This window comes from Manacus vitellinus, unplaced genomic scaffold (assembly GCF_001715985.3).
Source record: "Manacus vitellinus isolate BGI_N305 unplaced genomic scaffold, ASM171598v3 scaffold_10_pilon, whole genome shotgun sequence".
NCBI classification, from domain to species: Eukaryota; Metazoa; Chordata; class Aves; order Passeriformes; family Pipridae; genus Manacus; species Manacus vitellinus.
Window position 1 is genome coordinate 2,728,232 of NW_021938838.1, and position 20,900 is coordinate 2,749,131.

The window sequence follows — 20,900 nt, forward strand, 5'->3', positions numbered from 1 at the left end:
GGCGGGTTGGGGCTGGTGGGGAGCGACTCGTCCCCGGCGGCTCCGGGCTCGTGGTTTGATGTGCTGCGGGGGCGCGGAGGTGATTGAAGGCGTAGGTAAAGTAATCTCTGCTATTTGATATATTAGAAGCTGCACGTTGGTACCCGAGACAGAGTCGCTGCTCCGGGTCTGTCCCAGCCTGGGTGATGGCAAGGGCTGCGAAGTTCGGGGGTGTTTTTTTTTATCCTAGGGACGTTGTTATCTGGTGTTATCAAAAGCTGCAGTTTACAGCTGTGACAGAAACTTCTGTCATTTACAATGACCACCAGGCAAAAACATAGATAAACAGGGGAAAGTTGCCAAACACATGGATTTTGTCAGGTCTGGGGGATTTTGTGTGTGTTTGTTTCAGACGGGAGAGGGAAAAGGAAACAAGATTAGCAAACTTTATGACTGCAAGTGAACGTCAGTGTGATGCTGCTTGATGTTTATTTTTTTCCCCCTCCACTGTGCCCCAGGATGTGGTTGTCAGTAAAGTTGTTATTTGCTGAATCAGACACCAGTTTTCAGGATTGTAGTGTCAGGTCATAATTAAACCGAAATCCAGTTCATGTATCTTAAAACATGTTCTCTAAGTGAACTGGCTGATCCAGAAGACAGGTGGTTTGCTGCTGAAGGCTTTAGTCCCCAGAGGATGCTATGCCCTTGCAGAATCTCCTTCAGTTTATTTTTATGACTTTCTGTCACCATTGATTGGAACCTTTTGTTTCCTCTCTAAATGGATGGGTTGAGATGAACAAGTGGAGAAACAAATTATGTTGTTTCTGCAGCACTGGGATAGGAAAGCTGCCCTTGTGATCAGGACCTGTGTTCAGGAGGGAGATTCAATTTTCATCTTCTCTATAGGTTTCCAGCTGAACCACCTTCAGGAATGACACTAAAAGAGCAGGTGTTCCATGCTTTATGGAAAGTGCTCTCCCGCCTGCAGGGAGCTGCAAAAGGCTGCTGAGGCTGGAGAGATGGGTTGCTGTTGTGGTTTAACCCCAGCTGGCAACTAAGCAGGAGAGAGAGAGAGAGAGACAGAGAGTCACAGTTGCTCAGCACCCACTGTCCAGCCTGTCCCCAGCCAGCAGTTCCCACCCAGCTCCCCCCAGTTTATATACTGGGCACGATGTTCTGTGGTCATGGCTCTATGGAATATCCCTCTGGCCACTTGGGGACAGCTCTCCTGGCCATGCTCCCCCACAGCTTCTCGTGCAGCTCCTCGCTGGCAGAGCGTGAGACACTGAGTAGTCCTTGACTTAGAATGAACACTGCTGAGCAACAGCTAAAACTTCAGAGTGTTAGCAGTGTTATTGTCATACCAAACCCAAAACACAGACCTGTACCAGTTACTAAGAAGAAAATTAACTCTGTCCCAGCCAAAGCCAGGACAGTTGCTAATTTCTGAAATCTCACTGGTAATCACTTGTAAATACATGTATTTAACAACTGGAAACAGGCAAGCTTCCTCAAATTTTCACAGGATGGGCAAAAAGATAAACTGTATCTTTCTCCAGAACAGAGAGGTGTAAGAGCTGAAATAAAAGGAGAAGGATGTGAAGGTAGGTGTGTGTGTGGGGTGTTTAATTTTTTTAAAATATTTATTTAAGCAAGGTAAATACAAAGTGGAGTGGGAAAAAAAAATCCATTAAAATATGACTTTCAGAAAAGCAGCCTGAGGCAGACAACTATCAAGGAAGACATAACTATGAGAAAAGAATAGAGAAGGAGTAATGGGTGGTGCTGTTAGTTTTAGCAGTTGTGAAGTGAGTAGGTATCTCAATCAGTACTTACTGTTCAGTGTTCTTTGGAGAACTGAAGTTACTGTAAGGGCAGCAGGTCTGTTTTTTCAGGATGTTCAGTAATGTTTCACTCACTGAAAAGTACAATAAGCCCCCTGATATCTCTTTCCCATTGTGTTTTTAGGATAGACTATTCCACAATGGATGGGGGAGATGGTACTGCTGACCTTGTGATTAACAAGAGGTTTGTGTCTGAGTCGGAGCTCGAGGAGCGACGGAAGAGAAGGCAAGAGGAATGGGAAAAGGTCCGGAAACCTGAGGATCCAAAAGGTATGGGATAGGCTTTAACAAGTACAGGAAAAAGACCTGAGAATATTTCACTTTTGTGGAAAGCAGGAATAAAAGGCAATGGCCGCTATTCTGTAATTTCAAAAGGTTTTTATATATGAAGAGACTAAGAACTGTTGGCAGTTTAGTGTTTCTGACGTGTGGTTTGTTCCTTTCAGAATGCCCAGAGGAGGCCTATGACCCACGGTCGTTGTATGAAAGACTGCAGGAGCAGAGAGAAAAGAAGCAGCAGGAGTTTGAGGAGCAATTTAAATTCAGTAAGCACCAGCAGCAAACTGAATGTATTGTGTGCAACAGCTGTACACAAGTAAGGGACATATCCCTGTGTCCTGTGTGCCTCCCAGAGAGGGAAACAGAAGCTTCAGAGGAGTTACTGGAATCTTGGGTTTCTCAAGTAACTGTTTCTCAGTGCTGCTCTGGGCACCGAGGCAGCACTGCACACGTGCAAAACTCAAAAGTGGTTTGCAGTTATGAAGCTGCATTCCTGTAAAGTGCCTAATGCTAGGCTTGTATGGCACATTAAATAAAAAAATCCCACAAAACCAAAATCTGACAGCGATCCATGGGAAAGTGAAAATGTAAAGTGGTTTTGTGACTCTTGAACTCATGCTTTAACACAAGACCATTCTGCTTCAGTCAATAACAGAAATCCTGCTACAGCAGCTGTTATATTTCCAAGCTGTAATTATTTGACTCAAAAGTGATTCTTCAAAAAGTAGATGTTTAACTGTTCTGATGAAACGGGAACTAATTTCTACTGATGTTTGGCTTTCTGATTTTATAGAAAAATCCTTTGCATTGTATCATCTGTGTATGTGCTGCTGAGTGCAAAGATGATAATGAGAACTAGAAAATTATTAGTCAACCTTTTTGGGAAAAAGGGAGCTATTGGCTCTAAATAAAGAGAAGTGAGGATGATACTGTGGGACTCCATTTTAAGGTGGGTCCTAATTGATTTTGGTTCTTTAGCTGGAAGCCTTACCCTCAAGCTGTATGTTCTTTAAGCTCCACTTTGGCTCACTGGATTCTGTCTAGAATTTCTCTTGTATTTGTGATGGAACAAAACTATGGCTCAGTCTTTGGGTTCTTAGAAGCTGCCCCAGCAGATACTGTTGGGTACATCACTGATTACTGTGGTTGCCATTCCTGGTGTGTAGTTGATGCTTTTAGGATCATTCCTGTAGCCAAATTTCTTTGAGAGAAGGTAAGTGGGAGGAACTGACAAACTAAAGATCAGTGGAGCACTGGTTTACCTTATCAGATTTCAGCCAGTTTGGCCATTTGTGACAAGATTTGTCCCCTAATGTGCTTGAATTTGCCCTAAAATGTTCATAAGTGTTTTTTCTGTCCGTGGGAATTTTTGAGGAGTAGAAAACAAGTTTAGTGCACTGTCATTCTTATCAGTCACAACTGATGAGGGAACTTGGGAGGAGAAACTTTCATGCTGAAGAATTGTGTTTGCACTGACACATGAACTTACTCTAAAACTTTTATGTAGATAAAAACTGATTTACAGATGAGCAGTTCTTTCTGCTTGGCTGTTCAGCATTGCAAGAATGTCTTCCTTTTCAAAGTAAAGTAATTTTGGTAGAATGGTAGAGCATTTTAAATGAGAAAATAATCCTAGTATTCTCTATAATGGAACTTTAAAAATTTTCTTTCTGCACAATTGTGGTAACCAAAATAAGGACAGGTGAAAGTTTTTTCCAGTCTCTTGAGTTTCACTTATTTTTGGTGGTGAAAAGTGGCAAGTACAGATAATGTCATTATCTCTATAATTAATGCATTAGAGTCTTAACTGGACCTACAGGATTCTTTCCAGCTGGAGAGTTTCCAGTTTACTTCAGTAAACTTTTGCTCCCAGTCATCTTTGATGTGACTAAGCAGTTCTTGCCCAAGGAGCCACCCAAAAACTGACTGCTGTCAGGCTGGATGGGAAGGGCTTCCAATAACTGTTCAAAGTAATAGTTTCCCTTGCCCAGTTGTATTAGACCTGCAACATCTTCCCTTTGCTTCAGTAAACTGAGTACTGGAATGGGTAGCAGCCTTCCTCTTAGTTTGCAGATGAGACAAGCAGAAAATTAAATTAATTCATGTCATTTGCTTCAAAAAGTGTCCTGAGTTTCACTACTTTTGCTCTCTGAAGGGGCCCTCAGCAGTAGCAGTGAGTGCTACAAGTTACTGTTTAAAGATTTATGAATGAGCTCTGCATGAGTTGGAAGGAGTGGGGATCAGCCTTTATAAAATAACCTCAAATAATAATTGATTTCTAGAGCTTTTCTGTCAAAGGCAGAAGCTTGCCAATTATCAGTGTAAATGGGTTTCTTAGTTTGCTATTAAAACAAATAGGGCTTGATTATGTGGGTGAAGATTAAAAAAACAAACACAGTGACCTCATGTAAAAGCCTAAAAATCCTCCCACAGAATTAAACTTTAATGGAGACTGAGGGTGATGTTTGGGCTAAGATTTTCTGAGGATGACTACAAACAGCAAGACTTGTTTTTTTCTAAAAAATATTTTTTATTAACTTTTTAACTAAATGGTTTTATCAAGAGATGTTGAACTTCTGCAGAGCAGCAAATAAAAGACCTTCCTGCTGCACCAGCCTGTACTTTCCTTAATGTAGGGTAGTCTGTTTAGAAAGAATTTATTTGTATTTGGAATTTAGGAGTTGTCTTGCTTCTGGTTTTTTTTAAATTATTTATTTAAATGGATGTTAGTATCAATTAGTTAACTAATTGTTTGTTTTAAGAAAATGTACTTCCTACTTTGAAGCAAGATTTATGGGGAGAAGTAATGTGGTTTCTTCCAGTTATTGGTTGGTTTAAGAAGAGATTCTGAGGAGACAGGTTTAAACTTAGTGTCTGAAGCCAAATCATTGCTTATTGTGGTTATTCCTTATTTTGTGTAACCTGTTCCAAATGGTGTTTCAGAACTACAGAAAGGCTGCCTGTCTGAAAACTTTTAAGTTTTCAATTAAGGTCAATTTTCCTTAATTATATTGGCAAGTCCAACAGCATTTCACAGCTTCCTGTGAATTGTTGGGCTTCTCTCTGTGGCAATAGTGTTGTGTTCAAACTGTGTGAGTTTGTTGCAGTTTTTGTGCTTGAGTGTGTGAGAGTTTTGCCTTGTTAGCATCCAGGGTGATTAACTGGGAAGTATTTTTACTCCTTAATTACACGATCCAGCAGAGAGCTTGTGGAGTTTGCTTTGTGCCCTTTCCTTGGCACAGCAGCGTGGCTGCTGGAGTACCCCATTCACTCACTCACCCAGGACTCTGCTCCCTGTGTTCCCAGTGCAAATTTTCCTACCTTGGCAGTCCTGGAAATGTTGTATGTGAGACGTGGACACTTCCCTACATTTATGGGGCTGTTTGAAGTCATTGGAAAATGTTGTAAGACAGTGATGAAGTAACACACAATAATTGTCTGCTTCCTAAGTGGTTTTAGCTTATCAATATGCATTCTTTTCTTTATTCAGAAAATATGGTAAGAGGCTTAGATGAAGATGAGACACATTTCCTTGATGAGGTTTCTCGGCAGCAAGAGCTTCTAGAAAAGCAACGAAGGGAAGAAGAGCTGAAAGAACTTAACGAGTACAGAATATCCTTTGCATTAAAATGGCTGGTGGTTACCTAGAGGAGGGTAAGAGTGGGCTGTAGTTTTGTTCTGTCATTGACATTCTTTTTATAAAGCTGCTTTACAGAACGTGTACAGTGATAGACTTTCAGAGTTTAATGTTTTCATTGTAGACCACTGTAATGTTTGATATTCCCCCCTTCAGCCCTCACATATCCCTGGTACTTTTCTTTCCTTCTCCCCTCTCCATTGTCTTGGAGTTTGGTAGTGGGTTGGGTTTTTTTTATGTTATTGAGTGCATGAAATACCATCACTAAAACCAGAAAGTGAACACAAAGGAAAAACATCCTATTATTTCTAATCTTCTGCTTTTGTCTTCTTACTGAAACGGAAATACTGTCTTAATTTTTTTACCTGCTTGATTTCAACATACCTGTTTGAAATAATGTTCGAATTGCTCTCTCTTGTATCTCTTCTTGAAGTATTAGATGCTTTTTTCCCTTGCTGATATCTGCAGGATGAAAAATTAAATACATCTGTCCCAATGCACTGACTTTCTTCTGGGAAGTCAGTGCCCATGGAGACTTGGCTCCTTTGGGTAATACACACTTGTAGGCAGTACTGAGAGCAGCACAGTTTGGCTTTGCTGTTAAATGCCAAATTTTCTTTAAGATGTGCTAGTGAATAATATAGGATGTTTTTTTCTCTCTGATTAGTGCCAGTCAAGGGACATTGGAATGACTCAATGATTTCTGTGCTAAGCAAAATGTTGCTTTTTTGAGGTTTACTGAATCTGTGCAGATTGAATCTTTGTCTCCATTGCTGTTAAGTCATCAGTGAACAAAATACAAGTTCTCAAGGATGCTTTAGTATAAATAAAAGAGTTTGTGTACACAAGGAGGTGACCAAAACCAGTCAGCACATAAAACTGGTTAGCACTGATGCTACAAAGATCGGCCTTACCTTGTGTTAGTCAATGATTTACAACTTGGAGGGTGAGTACTGGGAAGAGCATCTAAATTAGCTCAGGAATGTGTGTAAGTAAAAGAAATACTGATGCATTTTTTTACTCCAGAAATAGGCTGCAGCTAGTTGTTGGATTTGGAGTATTTTCCTGATTTGTTGGACCTAATAATGGGATGTTCATGGGCTATATTTAGTTTGGGTGATGTTGCTCGCGGGTCTGGCTGATCTGGAGCTGTGCAGTGTGGGACTGTGCTGGGGCAGCAGCTGCCAGCTCTCCTTATGTCACATTCATCTGGGGTGAACCATACCAGCCCAGAGGGGGTCTGGAGTTGTCTTGAATTAACCACATAACACACTGATCCTGAATTTTCCTCAGCAGGGCCTGATCAAGGTGTACAGGCCATCTTACCTCAGTCTTTGCGGTCTTAGTAATATTGGTGCCTCTGGGTCTGAAGTCTTGCTGTAAATGAATCTGTAGAACTTACTGCTGATGGGGTGGAAGGAGGGGAAATGTTTTATAGTCACCTCATCCCGTGGGAAACTGGGAAGCGTTGCCCGTTCCATTTCTTCTTTGCAATTTTTTTATTTAACCATAATATTGCAAGCAATCTCAGAGCAACTTGCAAAATGACTCGTCTGCGTTTGGAATTTTTGGTGGTGTTCTTCTGAAAATGCAAAAGGTGTTTTTTTGCATCTGCAGGTTGTTACCGATGGTTTATCACTACAGTGACAAAAAAAAAAGTGGGCACTAGGCAAATATGCTGCATCTAGAGGTACTGTTCAAGTGCCCTCCCAAACTAATAGGAGGAATGTCAACCCACTGGGTTTGATTTTTTGCTCTTTTTCCTGGTATAGCATCCAGTTTAAGCTACCCAGAGGCATTAATTTAATGGTAAACCTTACATAAGTATTCAAGTACGGAGTTGGTTTTTTTTGTTGTTTTTGTTTTATGTTGAACAATCATGAAATCATATATCTTGAGGGTAACCATACTTTGGAATATTTTAGTGCACTCATAAGCTTAAGAAATTCATATGCATGGATGACCAGGAATTTTACTTCCTCTTGCATGAATAGCTAGGTGTGTTTGCTCCTTATCCTATCCAGATCCCACTGGTCTGACAGTGATTAAAGATTTGCAGATATTTTTTAAAGCCAGATCCAAGAAGTGTTTGAGAACAACATCCTCTGGTCTTCACACCTATATATATGTGGGAACCATCCCCCTTCCAAGAAGCAGGTTTTTCTGTAGGACAGCTTGTTTAATGCAGTTGATATTTAGATTGAGAGGTTTATTTCTGATGTTGTCTTCCTGAGGGGGAACACTTCTTGGCTGGGTATAGCATTACATTTGCTAATGGCAGCAGTATGTATAAAATATCTACTAAAAATGTGCTGAGCCTTTCTAGTTAAGGAGTTTTAGGGAAATGCCATCCTGGACAGAAGTGAAAAGCCTGTAATTTGGTATCTTTTAAAAGAGAAGCCTTTGGCTTCCTTAGCTGGGCTTTTTTAGTGCAGTCTTAGAACATAACAAGGTGATGGACTAAAGTGTGGAAGTTGAACACTGCAGTGGGTGGAAGGAGTCGTGTGTTGCAACATCAAACTGTGTTCTACACAACGAGCTTTCAGATGGCTTTGGATAGCCACAGGATGGCACTCCTGTGCCATCCTAAAAAGGAATAAAATTGAGAAGACTTGGTTGGGGTAAGAAGCAATCTGAGTTACTGCTGTATCCTTAGGAAAATCTAACAAGGAGTGGCATCTTAACCCTTCTGATTGGAGACCGAGTGTGTCGCTTCAAACCAAAGTGTAAGAGTTTGATTTGCAGATGTTCAGTGGGGAAAAAAGCTGTGGCTTCAAAATATATGGTCCATCAACATGAAATTCCCTATCTAGTATTTGTCTGCAGTGACTGGGGTACCTGTGAAACTCCAGCTGTGCAATTGGAGTCAAAGAAACTGTTAGAAAGCTAGATGTGAGTTTATAAACGTGCTTTGAAATTAGGCTAATTTGCCTTCACTGTGTGCAGTTTGTGAGTTTTGCAGAAGCTTGTGTGACTCCCATGGCACCTCATCAACAAGCAGGGCCTTTGACAGACCTCTCTTCACCAAATACAGATGGGCATTAAATGTTATCAGGGCAGGACTGGGTCCTGCCACGGGAGACCTGTTCAGGGTGTGTGCAGTGAGTGGGCCTTGATAACACATAGGCCCAGTTCCTCCTTATCCTGTCTGAGAACCTGCTTAAGATTCTCTCTAAGCATTATAGGTTTCATCTGCATCTCACCTTGCTAACACTGTTTTAAACTACTTAGTTTTTCTGTGCAGTCATTCATCCTTAATCAATCTGTCTGCTTCCTCTTTGGGTTGGAGCTCAGACCAGCAGTAACAGCCTTGTGGCCCTTACAGAGAGAGGAGCTGAAAAGACAGAGTGATAAATGCCAAAGCTGAAAATGGAACTGTTTTGCCTTGGTAGGCTGAAATCTGCTGGGCTCAGCAAAAGGAAGGTTTAGGAGTGGAAGTGAGCACACATTTTGCTACTTAGGTTTTTTGGTAAGGGTTAGAGTTTGGAGCAGCAAATATGAATTACAAATGTGTTGACCTCCATAGAAGGGGAAGTGCTGCATTGCCTGTTTGATTTGTTTGTTTGTTTTGGTCCCAGCCTGACCTTTTTGCTTTTCTAAGGCCTTTAGGTAAAGGCAGGATGATGGTATGTTCGTGGGTGCTGGGTGTCATGTGTTGTACCTTTCTGGCTTCAGAGCAGCAGCTCCTGGGCTGCTGCCTGGATGTCTTCACAGGGAGAGCTGGTATTGATACCTGAGGGAGGTCTGACCCCAGAGGGTGAGGTCCTGTTATGTTTTGGCTGAGGGTACCAGCTAAATGTCATTACAAATAAGTTTATTTTGATAGAATATGTGAATGAACTTCGGTCGTTGCTGTCAGCAGAGCTGGCTAAATATATCCGAGAGGAAGTGTCTGTTCTCCCTGTTCCTTCCAGTTGATCCTTAACCCTTAATTCACAGCACTCTCACCAAAGTGGGAGTCAGTATGGACCCAAAGAAGGAAACTGAGAAGAAGTTGCCCATGAAGTCAGTGGAAAACAAGAACAAATTCTCTCAGGCAAAGCTGTTGGCAGGAGCTGTGAAACACAGAAGGTTAGTTTCACACCTCTATAAATTCATGAGGAACGGAACCCAGTTAGCAGTGTAAAGGGAGGCAGGCCAAAACTGCCTCCAGAGAGTGAGGTGTAAACCTTAGCCCTAAAGAAAAAAGGGGGAAGGTATAAGAAAAGACCAGCCTTGTTTCTATAGGCTCTCACAAACTGTGGGGAAAAACATGAAGCAATTCAAATAGATAAGTGTGTGTAAAGCAAGTGGGTAGACTCTTCATTCTAGAGTGCTTGGGCAATCCTGCTTGGGGATCTAGAGGGAATCTGTTTTACATCTCTATTTATAGATATCAGTGTCACCTCACTCAAGTGAATTCATTCACATTTGCATAATGGATCAGCCCATTTCACCTGTGCTTACAATGGATTGTTTTAATTGCTGCTGGGGGCAGCACGTGGGAGACAAAGTTACAAGAGAAGAGCTTTGTGTACCAGTTTGGTCCTGGGGACATCAGGCAAACTTCCCTTGTTCCTCAGTCATTTGCACTGATACATCACCACCCTTTCCATCCCAGGGAGATGGCAGCTGGGTTTGTGACGTGTTTGCTGTTTTGATCTTGGCCCACAAACGCAGCTGCTGGTGTGCCACAGGTTATGGAGAAACTAGGCATGTGGGACCAGACTTATTTCCCAGAGATGAATCATCTAATACTTAAGATGATTACTGGCATCTCCAAATTCAGTCAGTGTGTTTGAATCGTCTCAGAGAATGCAAGATTATTTTAGAAGCTTATCTTGTAGGGTGATGTTTAGCTCCCAGTACAGCAGTAATTGCATGTCTGAAAACTGAAGTAAGCACTTCCACCACTTAATGTGTGTGGGGTTGGGTGGTAGTTTGGGTTTTCAGAAAGCGGAGAAGAAAAGCCCTGAACTGATAACAAGCAGCCAACAATGTTGTTTTTGTCTTCTAACTATTAGTACTTAACCCAGTAGGATGCAGAAAAGGAGCTGGCATGTGCTTAATGGCACTTCTGAAGTCTGCAGATGGCATCTTTTTGAAGAGAGCATCTTAACTGACATGTCAGTGCCATTGCAGACTTGCTTTGCAGTCTTCTATTTTTGCCATCTTATCTTCTATTGCGAAGTGGCCCAAAGCAAGTGTAGTGTGAGCTCAACATCTGCTCCCTGAGCTTTGTAATTTCCTGTAAAGGATGTATTGCTATTAAAAGCTCCCTGCACAGAGTAACCTTTCGTCTGTACTGCATGTTCTGACAGGGACAGAAAAGAGTTAATGCATAATAATGCTCATACTTCATCAGTTCATCACAGCTGAAGCTGGGAAGCATTTGTTTATGTGGATGACTTAGGACTGGGAACATGCAGGGTGGGGGGAATGGAATCTGAGCAGTGGCAGGGGAGAGCTATAGAAGCTCTGAAGAGTCAGAAGTCTGGGTCATGTTCCTTTCCCCCAGGAAGGACTCTTTTCTAGATACTGCAGCTGTGTGTGAATTGCTGCAAAACCTACTGGGCTTCTTACTGGGTGCAAGATTTTCAGACGTTTTAGAACAGGCTCTGTAGGAGGGGGAAGGGGAAAGCCACAGATATTGCACCAGCAAGTGTGGTGACCATCCACGTGTGCAAGGCTGTGGTCGTGTGGGGTGTCCGAAGCTCAGGCAGTCATTCCCAGTCTCCTGTGGGGTACAGCCCACTGGATGGGTGGCTCTGGGTTGCTGTGCAGGAGGTTTGACTTGGGCTCCCAGAGGCGTGTTCCCATTTCCCAGGTTAACAGGTGATAGCAGTGTAGGTGTTGACGCTTCCTTGGATCCTGCACGTTCTTCAGGGAGCCCCAGTTAAGGGCAATCAGAAGTGGTGATGGTCATCAGGGGATCCTGCTGGCATTCACTGTAGCATTTTTGGCAAAGATGTATCAATTACTTCACTGTAATTAAGTGGTTGCTTATGAGGAACAAGACACTTTCTTATTTTTTTCCACAGTTCAGATGGTGGTAACAGTGTGAAGAGGTTGAAATTAGATACTGATCACGATGAAAAGAATCAAGGTATGTCCCGACTTCTCCATGTAGGAAGCTGTGTGTCTGTCACTGAACAGCAACTGGCTTGGCGTAAAACCTGGTTTTGCTTTTCTGGTCCTTCATTGTGCAAGGCAGCACAGACTCTCTTAGAGCAGTAGAAATGGTAAATGTAGGTGCCAACAGCCTTCACAGGAAAGAGGGCTGCAGGTTCCCTGCCTGGACCAGTCCTGACAGATGTTTGTCTAAGCTGCTCTTAAATCTCCACAGACAGAGACTGTGCACCCTCCTTAGGGAGTTTATTCTAATGCTTAACTGATTTTAATCTGAAAGAGTTTTACCTGGTAACTAATGGGAGTCTCCTTGGGTGCATTTCAAGCCTATTGCTTATTCTCCTGGCAGGACACATGGAGAGCTGCTCATCCCCTTCCTCTTCACAGCAGCATTGGATGTATTTGTATGCATCCACTTTAACTTTTCATGCTGTGATGTGATTCTGTCCATCCTGAAGTCAATTTGTTTCAGAAAACTGTGAGGAACTAGAAGAAAAATTAAGCTGTGTTTCAGCCTTAGCTGTCAGGGCTGCACTTGACTTGCTGTCAAGATACTCTGACACAAATCGGGCGAGCTGCAATTGTGTAATGACAACCCAAGGCGCTTCCTGAATCTCCTTCTGTTCAGTAAACTTTCAGAACAGTGGAAATAATTAATTAGCCATGGAAGATGGGAGATGTTGACTAGCAGAACGATGGAATAAAACTTTTCCTCAACTATGCTGTTACATTGCAAAAAAAAAATACTCAGCTACACAAAGCAGAGCTATTTATTCTTATTTAGTGGGTTTGGTACTTGACAAGCATCAAACTGACAGCTTTAGAATAAAAAATCTGTAATGCCAGCATAGAGCTGGGCTTAAACTAGTGATGAGGAAAAAAAAAATCCCCTGAGGTAGCAAGTCCTTCCTGTCAGAATGGCTTTATTGCAGCATAAAGCTGCCTTATGCTTTAATTAAATCCTGCAGTCATCCGCTGCTTGTGTGGCAAAAGCAGGTGAGTGACACGTGGCAGCTCCTGGGCTGATTGAAAGGCCTTTCCCGCACTCCCTGTGTTTGACTGGGGTATCTCTCTTCCAGAAAAACCCTCCTGTGTTCCCCTGGGGAGCAGCTCCGTGGGAGGCTCCACAGTGCACTGTCCCTCAGCCGCCGTGTGCATTGGGATCCTGCCGGGCCTGGGTGCCTACTCGGGGAGCAGCGATTCGGAGTCCAGCTCGGACAGTGAGGGCACCATTAATTCCACTGGAAAGATTGTCTCTTCTGTCTTTCGTGGCAACAGTTTCTTTGATGGTCCATAACAGAAATCCCTCCGTGTGTAATGTAGTGCAGAGTATCTTCCAAAGCCCTGATGGATGCTTGTCGCATCCCTCTGCCCCAAATATAATCTTTCTAGCTAACCTCTAAACCTTAATACACTCAGATACTCCTAAAGCAACTCATTATATCTTCCTCCCCACTCCCAACTTTCCATTTCTGAGGTGCATACTGAGCCTTGAGGAAAAGCTGCCATCCTAAAGCAGAAAGCACACCTCGTGTCACAAAGGTCTGAGGGTAAGGAGGAGAGAGCTTTATCTTTTACAATTCTTATGGAAAGAATTATGTTGATTTAAGAAGTTTATACAAGACTAACAAGCAAAAATACTCACTCGAAGCAGTGAAGTCTTGTAGAAACAGCCATGTGTTCTGTTTTAAAATGTCATTTTTATTCTGCATTTGAGAAATGGGGGCAGAACCAAATTTGAGCAGATGGTGAAGTGTAGATTGCCATGACACTGTAAAGAAGTTTTAGTGTTACATGATTAAAGACATTCTGAATGCATTTTTTTATCTCTGCTTGTGCCATTCATAATTGTTCTCGTTCCATTAAGCAATTTCTGCTCTACCCGACCAGCCCTTTCCTCAAACCGCCAGCCAGGAGAGGTACAAGGCAGCCTCCTACAAATGCAGAGGTGGTGATGGAAAACTGTTGGTCTGGGTGAGTTCACAGGAGCTGCAATTGGCTTTTCTGCTCAAAGGCTGTTGCTCCTGTGCCAGCACTTGACGAGGAATTCAGCTTTTCAGCAGCAGTGTCCTGAAGAACATGACTCCAGAGCAGGTGGGATTCCCCAGCTCAGCCAAACCTCTTTGTAGAGAAGCTGAACAACATCATCCTTGTAGATGTACCGAATTTAAGAAATCTTACATGGACATGTTTCTGGGTGGACCAAGGAGCCAGGCATGAGCAGGAAGGAGGGCTGAGGGTCCATCCTTTTTTCCTGTGTGTGCAGACGGGGCTAATGGGAGGTCACAGGGTTGGAACAGCTCAGCTCGACCGCTCGGGGTGGAAGAGTCTTTGTGACAGTCCCTCACAGCCCTGCTCTATGTACTGCACTTCTGAGAGAGCAGCTGGGCTAAAAGCAGTGAAAACTGAAGGCCTTTACTGGATTCGTGCCTTAGCTTGAGTGTTGAATTTTCCCAAAGAAAAACAGGGAGAGTTATGCTCACAATGAAGCTATCCTTAGCCAAATACCCCTTCTGTTTGCACAGCCCTGTTCCACAATCAGATCCTTACAAACACACTGTTTTTTTTTTTTCCCCTGTTCTGGGCTTCCTGTGTTTGCTCCAGAGTTTATCCTACCTCTTCCCTAGCTACTGTAATTATGGCACTTTCAGGTGGAAAATAGGTAGATCTCTTGCAGCCTCCCTAATGCTTTGCTTTTGATGACTTTCATTATACTGAGCTTTGGAGTGAAATGGAAGTGGTGCACACAAAATGCATGTTTTTTGATGAAAGTTGCATTTGCAGGAGCCTTGAGGAGATGGTGTGAGAGCTGTCAGTGTCCTTACTGGCACTGAGCTACATCAGAAATATCACTAGAGAGTCAGAGCAGCCTGGCCCAGCTGTGAGCATGCTGGGGCCATTTTCCTGAGTGATATTTTGCACAGCTGCAGTCAAAATGGCTGATTTAGACAGAAATTTATAGTGGCAGTTGTCAGCCAGTTGCAGCAGGTGTGATGGTGGTGCAGAGGGGCTGCAGGTGAGATCAGGAGGGGGTGATGGTGGTTATAGTGGACAGTGCAAGGCCAGGGGGAGACATAATCCAGGGAAAGCAGATGTGAGAGCCCTCCACTTTCCTCCTGTTCCTAGAAGAACAGAATAGGGCACTTGGGGAATGCCTTTGAGTCTGAGTCAGCCCTGCTGTTCTCAGGGCCTGGCCCATGTAAACAAACTGCAGAGCTGTCCCAGCTCCTCACTCTATCCATTAGTCCCATTTACCTTCGTACAGTCAGAAGCCATCTGACCTTAAAATACTCCAGTGCCCTGAGAGATGTGCAGGGAAGTGAAGAGTGAATGAGATGTAGGATAAATCAGACGTGAAAAGGGCAGCTGTGGCAGTAACCTTGCCCTGGGGCTGACAAAGCTGACTCCAGCTGGTTCCTGCAACTCTGGCAACCAGTGGTAGATTTAGATTTTTTTGGGTGTTTTGTTTTTTGGTTTGTTTTTTTTTTTTTGGGGGGGGGAGGGAGTTGGTATTTTTTTTTTTTTGATTTGGGGGGTTTGTGTGTTTTTTTTGTTTTGGTTGGTTGGTTGGTTTTGGGGTTTTTTAGGTGTTTTTTTTTTTTTGTTTGGTTTTTTTTGGTTTTTTTGTTTTTTTTTTTTTTGTTATTGTTGTTATTTTAAGAAAAAAACATGACTGCATCGTGTGTGCTTCAGCCCCTCCCCAGGGATAGCTCAATAAACGGCTCGTTGTCTGTGCTAGTTGTTAAAGCTTCAGAGAGGTGTTAAAAAAAACGACAAACCCCCACAAACACTCTACTAGAAGAAGAGCTATCGAGCTTCTGCAGCTGCGTGTGAGGTTCTCTTATGGAAATTAAAAAAAAAAAAAATCAACAAAAAACTCCCAACAATTTTTCCAAAGCCACACACTTCGATCTGGAAGCTGAGCTGGATACAGCATTATTTCAAACAAGCCACTCTTCCAGGGCTGCTTCTCCCTTTGGAAAAGGGTGGTGTTGGTTGTTTATTTTCCCTTCCAGGGTGTTTTTGCAAGGCAGAGGTTTCTCGGAGCACTCCCCCCTCTCCCAAGGGATGGAGCTCACCTGGGGCCTGCTTGGAGCCTTCTCGGGGCCTCTCTGACAGCTTTGACCTGGTGCTGTGGGACTGCCTGGGGCAGCCCCTGTGCTGGTGCCTGGGGGGCAGCAGTGACAGCCCCACGTTTCTGGTGGTGGTTGGTGGCAGAGAGCACAGCCAGGAGCACGTGTGTGTGCAGTGGACACCAACCTCCCACCTGAAGCGCTTCCGCTGACGGGGAAAAGCGAGGTCAAGTCTGCTTGAGTTTGGAGTAGGGCTGGTGATCCCTGCCAGACGTTTTGAAGCATATTCAGCTTCAAAAGACCTTAATCTAGTTAAGAACAGCAGAAAGCAGCAATTAGCACTGAAGATAACACGTTGCTGATGAGCAGCTCAAAGGAGCTGCTGGAGAGCCGGATTTCATTACCCAGCCCAGGCAGGAGGGAGCTTCTGTTACTCAGACTCGGAAGAATTTCTAGAGATGAAGCAGCAGTGAACCATGAAACTTCTTTTGGTGGTTCATCGCTGGTTCACCAGTGTTTTTCCAAGCACACACATGTGTGCACACACCAGGCCCCTGCCCTTAGCTCAGGCAGGCACAGAGGGGATGCTGCCCTCCCTGGGACATCCACTTTCAGTAAATCCCTCTCTGGCACACTGCCCTTGACAGCCTGGGCTGATTCCAGGGCACAAGGAGTAGAAACACTGAGCAGAGAGAGCGACTGAGGGACCAGAACAGGCCATTTGGGGTGACTCCCAAACACCCAGCACTGCTGACCACATAAGCTGCTCCCAGACCTTCCCATCTAGGAGACCCTTGTTTTAAATGTCCAAGTTTCTTTATTAACCTGAGTATAACAAATATAACATGTACACAGTATAAAAATGAACACAGAGCCTGACAGATGTACAGGTACAACACAAATACATGAACTATACAACGACCAGTTCATTGAATGATAATAATATATTAAGCATTTCATTGCTTGGAAAAAGCAAGTTTTGATCATAAAAATTGTATCCTGTTCCACTGAAATTTTACAAAGTACATTCAATACTGAAAAGTGACTCAACAGAGCAGGACCAAGGCATGGCCTGGCTGCTTAGTGTTACCTGGGGCCAAGACTGTACAAAATGAATCCAGACGCTTCGCTGGGGTGAGTGTTAGGAACTTAGCAATTAAATTAAGAAGTACAAAGTGTTTCAGGGAGGGTATTCTTCTCTTAAGAGCATGTGGAATGCGCTTTCGGTAGGACCAACAGGCTTCGGCAACATGCAGAGGGAGCAGCCTGGCACAGCTCTACGCGGGCTCCGAGTTGATGGGTGGCAGGTTTTTGTGCTTGAAGTACTGCACGACTTGCTGGGGCAGCTCTGCCAGCACAGCTTTGGCCAGGGTCTCCTTGGGGACCTGTGGGCCAGAGAGAACCAACACCAGCATCAGAACAGCCATAGGGGACCAACCAAGCAAACATGGCTGGGCTGTCCCCAACTCCAGACTGTGGCATTTCATTTAATGCCCCCTAGAGTCTACTGGCAGCCAACATTTTATACACCTGGGATTGTTGTATTCTATACTACACTTGCCCTACAGGAGGTAATTCACTGGTAGGAGGGAATAAAACATCCTGGGTAGGTCAGAAAAACCAGGTGTGAGTAATAAGGAGTGTAACAGAAAGACACTGATTAATTGCAAAAAGTGGGGAGATAAGCACAGGCTGATTTTCTGCATCCGTGGGCAATCCTGTGCCAGCAACAGTGTCCGACCCAGGGCTGACTCCTGGATAATCCCACAGAGGGGACATGTGTACGGCCAGTCCTGGCATTGCCCATTTCTACCAGCACCAGGAGGGACCAGGGGTGCAGGGCATTAAGCCCTCGGTGTGTGGCACATCACAGGTGCTGGATGAGGCCTGAATGGGAGAGGCCAGCATGGGACTGTGGTGAGAGATGCGAGCCCAGTGCTGCCCCAGCTTGCTGTGGGAACCCAGACCCTGTTATGATTCACGGGTTTTTGCTCCCACCTGCCTGACAATGACAGGAGGCGGAGGAACAGGGGGGATGCTCCAGTGGAGCTCGCCACAGAGATGAGGAGCACTGTTGTCCCTGCCCTCAGCGCTGATTTACGTGGTCAGTGACAGAGCATCACTGAGGGATGGTAAGACAGGCAGGTACCTCTTGCCTCCACCGGCATTGCTCCACTTCCAGGGTCATTTCCAGGCTTGACACCCCATTCTCCCTGTGATCCCCTCCCCGCTGCCCACACTCACGTTGCGGAAATTCCGGAAGGGCACGAACTGGACGATGTCCCGCACGGCCTCCTCGCCGGTGTAGGAGTGCAGCACCCGGCTGTCCCCGTCCAGGAACTCCATGGCAGCAAAGTCAGCGTTGCCCACCCCCACGATGATGATGGACATGGGCAGCTTGGACGCCTGCACCACGGCGTGTCTCGTCTCGTCCATGTCGCTGATCACCCCGTCCGTGATGATGAGGAGGATGAAGTATTGCTGTGGAGGGGAAAGGGCAGAGGGTCAGACCCAGTGGGATGCCAGAGCCTGCGGGCTGTAAGCGGCCGGGATGCTCCACATGTTGAGGGGTGGCAGGTCCCCTGGGTGTTTGGGAGCAAGGTTCACCACTTCCCAGGACAGCTGGCATCAACCCCTTTAGCAGAACCCAGAAATCCGGGTGTTGATTTTTGAAAGATCGTAAAAAACAACAAACCAACTCCCCCACAAAAAATATTTTTCTTATTTACTGTACTTAATGATGGAAAAAAACCCCAACCTCCAGCCTGTGCAGAGCTTCTGTGTGAGGGCCAGGAGGAGTTTGGGGCTGGGACATGAGCCCAGCTGGGAGGTGAAATCTCCCCGTGCCTGCACACACAGTGGGGTGTGTTTTGGGGTGCTCCCCATCGACGTGTCCCTGCACCAATGGGGAACATCTCCTGTATTCCAGTGCCAGGCTGTGGGGTGGGGAGGGCTGTCCCATGCTCAGGGTTTGTCCCTCTCCTGTACAAAGCCGTGGATATTGGAGGCACTGAGGGGGGTGCAGAGGGTACCAGCAAGATGGGGGGATGACAGATCAGCAGCATTGGAACCTGCTCCCCTTCCCTTGGGAAAAGGAGGGCACCAGGGCCAGTCCTGCAGACCTGGGGGAGGATGGACAAGCAAACAGACGGATAGACCCTCCTGCTGGACTCAGCTCAGCAAATCTGGAGCATGTGGACCCCCAAAATTACCGTCTCCTCTGTCTCCAGGGAAAGTAATGGCTCAATTTTGGCACATTACGCAGCTTGCGTGTGCTGGAGAAATGACGAAAACAACCACTCAAGCACATTAAAGCCCTTTGTTCCTCTCCTCATTCTTTCCATTTCCTCTGAAAACCACTAGTGCAGCCATCCTGGAAAAGCAAAAAAGGGAGCACTGCCCCAAGCCTGTTTTTTTGGTCTTCCTCCAACCCACATCTCCTGAAACCTTCCCTAAGCTTCGTTTCCTCTTGATGCTCTCCAGTGCTAAATTCCAAGTACAAACAAGGCTGGGTCAAGCTTAAACACAACCCGAGGACATGGGTGAGGAGTCTTTCCCAAGCCAGGGCAGCAGCCAGCCCCTTCTTCCCCACCCCAGCCCCTTTTTGATGTGTTAGCCCTGCCTGTGGAGCACTGCCCAGGCTTTCATTTTCCCCTAAATCCGAACTTTTCAGAGCAAATTGTGGGGAGACATAGATCTGAAGAGCAGGACCCCAACATCTATGTCTGAATGGTCAGACTAAACTTCAGGAGAGGACCTGCACTGGTCATCACTGGAAGCAGGACTGGGGCCTGACCCTGTCTGGGAACCAGCATGTGAGGAAGAGTAAAACCTTGAGGGGAGCAGCTGGTAATGGGAAAGACTTTAAGCTGATTCTCCCCTTCCTCCCCTGGCCTCTGTACCAGAAACACAGGAAGAGCTATTTTCCTTTGTTCCCTCTTTTTTTTTTTTTTTTTTTTTTTTTTCTGTGAAATCCTTAACAGGATCAGAGAAAAATGCTGGAAAGTCTGCAGGGAAAGGGGCGGGGGCGCAGAGCTCATCAAATGTTTATCACAACATGTTTCAGAGGTCAAGTGGAGTAAGAGCTGCTGCTGTGGATCAGCCTCAAAGCCCAGGGGCTGTTCTGGGGTGACAAGCATCGGAGATTACAGCAGGGGAGCAGTGGGCACAGCAGGAGAGCGTTGGTGGGAGATTCCCCAAGGAGTGATGACAATTGTGGTGGTGTCAGTAAGTGGCAGCAGGACAGGTGTGCTGGTGGCACCTCTGGGCTCGCAGTACCCAGCTGGGGTGGCACCTCTGCCGAGCCACAGCCGGAGCTGCTGGAGCACAGCAGGGATCAGGCTGGCCCCACAACTGAGTCCTGCCAATCTGGGGTCTCCATTGGCACAGCACCCCAGCAGCACCTTCCTCCTTTCTCCTCTTTCTGTTGCTAAAATGGCCGATCCCTGAATCCTGTGTGGGCTCTGGGGATGATTCCTGATCATTTGCTAACGATAGCAGCAATTAGGCTCAGGCGGGTGAGCAGGACTTGAAGGGATTAGGCAGCACTAAACAGCATGAGGTAAGAAAAGGGGTGGTTTTGATGCAAGGACCCTGCTGGAAAGGTGTGTTTTAATTCCCTGAAGCTTATTAATCCTTTCCCAAGAGTCAAATCGTGTAATCCCTCTGTTCCTCCCCCAGCCCCAACACATTTAAGTCTCCCATCCCTGAAGAGCCGGGGACTCTGGTGTTTGTGATCTTTGTTGCCATGGAAAAACTACAAGGTTTTTTGGTTTTGTTTGAAATGTTGAGAGCAAGTGAGAGCGGGAGGAAGAGGAGGGCAGGCCCAGGCAGTCACCAGAGGCATCGGCACCAGGGGTGGCTTTGATGCCACCAGTCAAAGATGGGATGGAAGAGAAGACCCTGAGGCAGCGAGATCCCTCATCAATAACGCTTTGTGCTGCCAAAAACAAAAGCCTGAGCTAAGCCAGCCTTGCCTCT

At 45.2% G+C, this 20,900-nt stretch overlaps 2 protein-coding genes across 3 annotated transcripts in view; one reads left to right on the top strand and one right to left on the bottom strand.

The window, feature by feature from the left end:
- The first annotated feature begins 1,947 nt into the window (after positions 1-1,947).
- FAM192A (family with sequence similarity 192 member A) lies at positions 1,948-13,665 on the top strand. Its single transcript, XM_008924197.3, has 6 exons — positions 1,948-2,093; positions 2,270-2,368; positions 5,593-5,714; positions 9,677-9,810; positions 11,760-11,824; positions 12,927-13,665. Exons 1-6 carry the CDS (start codon positions 1,964-1,966, stop codon positions 13,142-13,144), a joined length of 768 nt encoding a protein of 255 aa, XP_008922445.1. The 5' UTR covers positions 1,948-1,963; the 3' UTR covers positions 13,145-13,665.
- Positions 13,666-16,714: 3,049 nt separating this feature from the next.
- CPNE2 (copine 2) overlaps positions 16,715-20,900 on the bottom strand; it is a 43,041-nt gene continuing 38,855 nt past the window's right edge. For both annotated transcript variants that reach the window (XM_018083114.1, XM_008924195.2), the window contains exons 15-16: positions 18,165-18,401; positions 16,715-17,305 (exon numbers count right to left, since the gene is read on the bottom strand). In XM_018083114.1, the coding sequence (XP_017938603.1) occupies positions 17,198-17,305; positions 18,165-18,401 (345 nt within the window). In that variant the 3' untranslated portion in view covers positions 16,715-17,197. The remainder of the gene's footprint in view (positions 17,306-18,164; positions 18,402-20,900) is intronic.